Source organism: Ichthyophthirius multifiliis, assembly GCF_000220395.1.
Source record: "Ichthyophthirius multifiliis unplaced genomic scaffold scaff_1120509250979, whole genome shotgun sequence".
NCBI classification, from domain to species: Eukaryota; Ciliophora; class Oligohymenophorea; order Hymenostomatida; genus Ichthyophthirius; species Ichthyophthirius multifiliis.
Genome location: NW_004086318.1, coordinates 32 through 3,071, shown reverse-complemented (window position 1 = coordinate 3,071; position 3,040 = coordinate 32). Strand labels below are relative to the sequence as shown.

Here is a 3,040-nt window from a genome sequence, read left to right as displayed (position 1 = left end):
ATGTATGATTTTTGTGGATAACCAGCAAAAGAATTGATTTAAAGTTACAAATTCACATATAAAACTAGTAATTAAAATACTGAACTTTCATTTACTAATAACTTGATAGAAAATCCTGATAATAAATCTTTAGGTATAAGGAAATTTGAAGTTTATGCACATGAATGTATGCCTAAATGTGCTGGATGCACTAACAGTACTTCTTGTAATTTAAATTCAGTAGGCTAGTATTTAGAAGCATGTAGATGTATTGAAAAATGCGAGTTATGTAAATAAATAGATTCTTGTGATTTATGCAATAGTGGATATTTTTATAATGATTCTAAATGTGTTTCAGCCTGTCCAAATAAAAAATATAAAAATATTAAAACTAGAACTTGTCATAATTGTTTAGCTAAATATGCAACTTATTCTAATGCAAACGGTTGTGACACTTGCTTTTGGAATAGATAATTACCTAATTGTGATTGTCCAATTTATCAATACGATAATTAGAATTATTAATAAGCTTGTTTTGCATGTTCTAATATATCTGATGGATGTTCTACTTGTAATGATAGGACTTGCTAAGAATGTCTAGCGCCGCGTTTTTTAGATGGAAATTCATGTGTAAATATTTGTCCTTCAGGTAAGTGGGGAAACACGGCAACCAGATAATGTACAGCTTGCTAAGCTAAATGTGTAACTTGTTCTAATGACAATACTTGTGACACTTGCTTTGAGAATAGAGTTCCTTAATAATGTAATTGTCCTTAATATTCCTATGATCCACATAATCAATCAATTAATTATGTTCTTTGATTTCATAATAACTATAATCTTAAAAATCATAAGGGAAAATATAAAAAATAATGCCATTGAATATTTAATCTAATACAATATAAATAAAAGTAGGCTAAATGATGAAAATTAATAAAAAGAAGATGATTACTTGGCAACAGAAGATAAGATAAAAACATTAATTACACGTAAAATAAGTAAATTAAATTCTTAAATATATGCTAAAGTTGGTTTATAATAAAATAACTAAGAAGATGGTAAATAGACTCAAAAAGATTAAGATAAAATTTAAGATCCTGAAAATAATCAGGCTAAATCTACTTTATTTAAGAGAAAAAACATTAAGCTAGTTTAATTCGATTGTAAAGATTGTAAAGTTAATTAAAATAATAAATAAATAAATAAAAATGTGTAAAATGGCTATAAATATGAAGAAAAAACAAAGGATACTAGCAATTAAGTTTAAAAATTCCTAAATAAAATTAGTTAATCATAAAAATAATAGCGATAAAAAATTTAATCAAATATATTTACTAAAAATAGCTCTATATTACAAATAAATAATAAAATTTCTTTTATAATTATAATGTTTTGTAAAACTTTTTAAAATCAAATAAAATCGTTCAAGTTATAAGTTTCCATGAATTAATTTAAATATTGATTCTTTTTAATTAATTCTTAAGTAGGCCTTATAGAATAACTTAATAATATGTAAAATATGTTATTCTTATTACTGTTAATTCTATTCTATTATATGATTTACAAACTATCTTAATAATATTAGCTAATTCTTTATTATTACTAAGTATTAACTTAGTCATCATTTTAATAGTAAATATCTATAAATTGAATAAAAGAATATTTAAATATTTAATTTATCTCATTTTTATTTCTATAGTTATAATTTGCTTTTACATTATTTGTATTAGTCTTTAAAATAAATTTTTTATATATACAATGATATGTTGCCTTTTTATTTTTTAGTAATTATTTTTGATATTTTTATTTATTAAATTATTTCTACATTTATTAAATATAAGCTATTTATTTAATATGTTTCTTGTTTAATTAATTAAGAATGCTAATGTATTAAAATTAGATTATTTAATATACTTAATTTAAAAAAAATTTTAATGAATTTATATAAAAAAAAAATATTAAAATTGAAGACTTTAAAAATGTATTTTTTTAGTTTATATTAATTAAAGGCTTTATTTTATATTTATGTTTTATTTAATTGATATATTTTAACTTTATTTAGAGTAATAATATTTTTAATAATAAATATTTTATAAAATAGTTTTAAAAATTTTTATATATTTAAAATAATTATTAAATTTTATGTAGTTTTTAAATATAAATTAATGTAATTTATTGTTCATTTAATATGTATTATTAATAATTCTTAATTTTTATAGAATTTAAAACATAAATTTCAGTAATAATAAAAATAATTATCCTTAAATATTATAATCTAATATTTATAAAAAAAAATATAAATATTAATAATTATAATTATAATTATAAATCAGAAATAAATAATTTATTTATATGAAAAAAAACAGATAGTTTAATTAAATAAAATAAAAATATATTATATAAATATATTAAAAAAAAATAAAAATAATTTTTTATTAATATTTTTTAATTATATATTTAAAATACAATTTAGAATTATATTTTAAATAAATTTATATACTTAATCTTTAAAAAAATATATAGTTAAATATTATAATTGATATTAAAATTATATTTTATAATTAATTTATATTTATTTAATTTAATTTAATTTAATTTAATTTAATTTAATTTAATTTAATTTAATTTTACCAAATTATTATCTAAATAAGTTATATAAACAATAAAATCTAAAATATTTTTTAATTATTTATACATATATTTTAATTTAATTTTTAAATATTCTATAGTTTCTTATGCATAATTTAAAACAAATAAAGTATTTTGTTATAGTAATTAATAAATTTAATTCCAATTATAAATTTTTTAATGAAATGAAATCGATATATAATCAATTAATTTATAATGTTCTAAATCAAAATAAAAATAATCTGAAAAATTATAACTGAAAATATAAAAACTAATACCTAAAAATATTTAATCTAAAGCAATAGCAAATAATAATAATACGATAATAGCTCGATGAAAATTAATTAAATTTTATGTCAAAATTTGCGAGGTTATATGCAATCTTCTTAGTTATTTTATTTCAAGCAAATCTTATATTATTTTTAAGAAAATA

At 16.8% G+C, this 3,040-nt stretch overlaps 1 protein-coding gene across 1 annotated transcript, besides 3 other annotated features; it reads left to right on the top strand. All coding sequences in view use genetic code 6, as the record gives it.

Moving 5' to 3' along the window:
• On the top strand, window positions 1-801 carry IMG5_123510 (zinc finger lsd1 subclass family protein, putative; the record flags this gene model as incomplete). Its single annotated transcript, XM_004032330.1, has 1 exon — window positions 1-801. The coding sequence occupies one exon, from the start codon at window positions 1-3 to the stop codon at window positions 799-801; it is 801 nt and encodes a 266-aa protein (XP_004032378.1).
• Window positions 802-2,406: 1,605 nt separating this feature from the next.
• Window positions 2,407-2,438: a microsatellite.
• Window positions 2,427-2,474: a microsatellite.
• A 66-nt stretch (window positions 2,475-2,540) lies between these two features.
• Window positions 2,541-2,607: a microsatellite.
• Window positions 2,608-3,040: the final 433 nt, after the last annotated feature.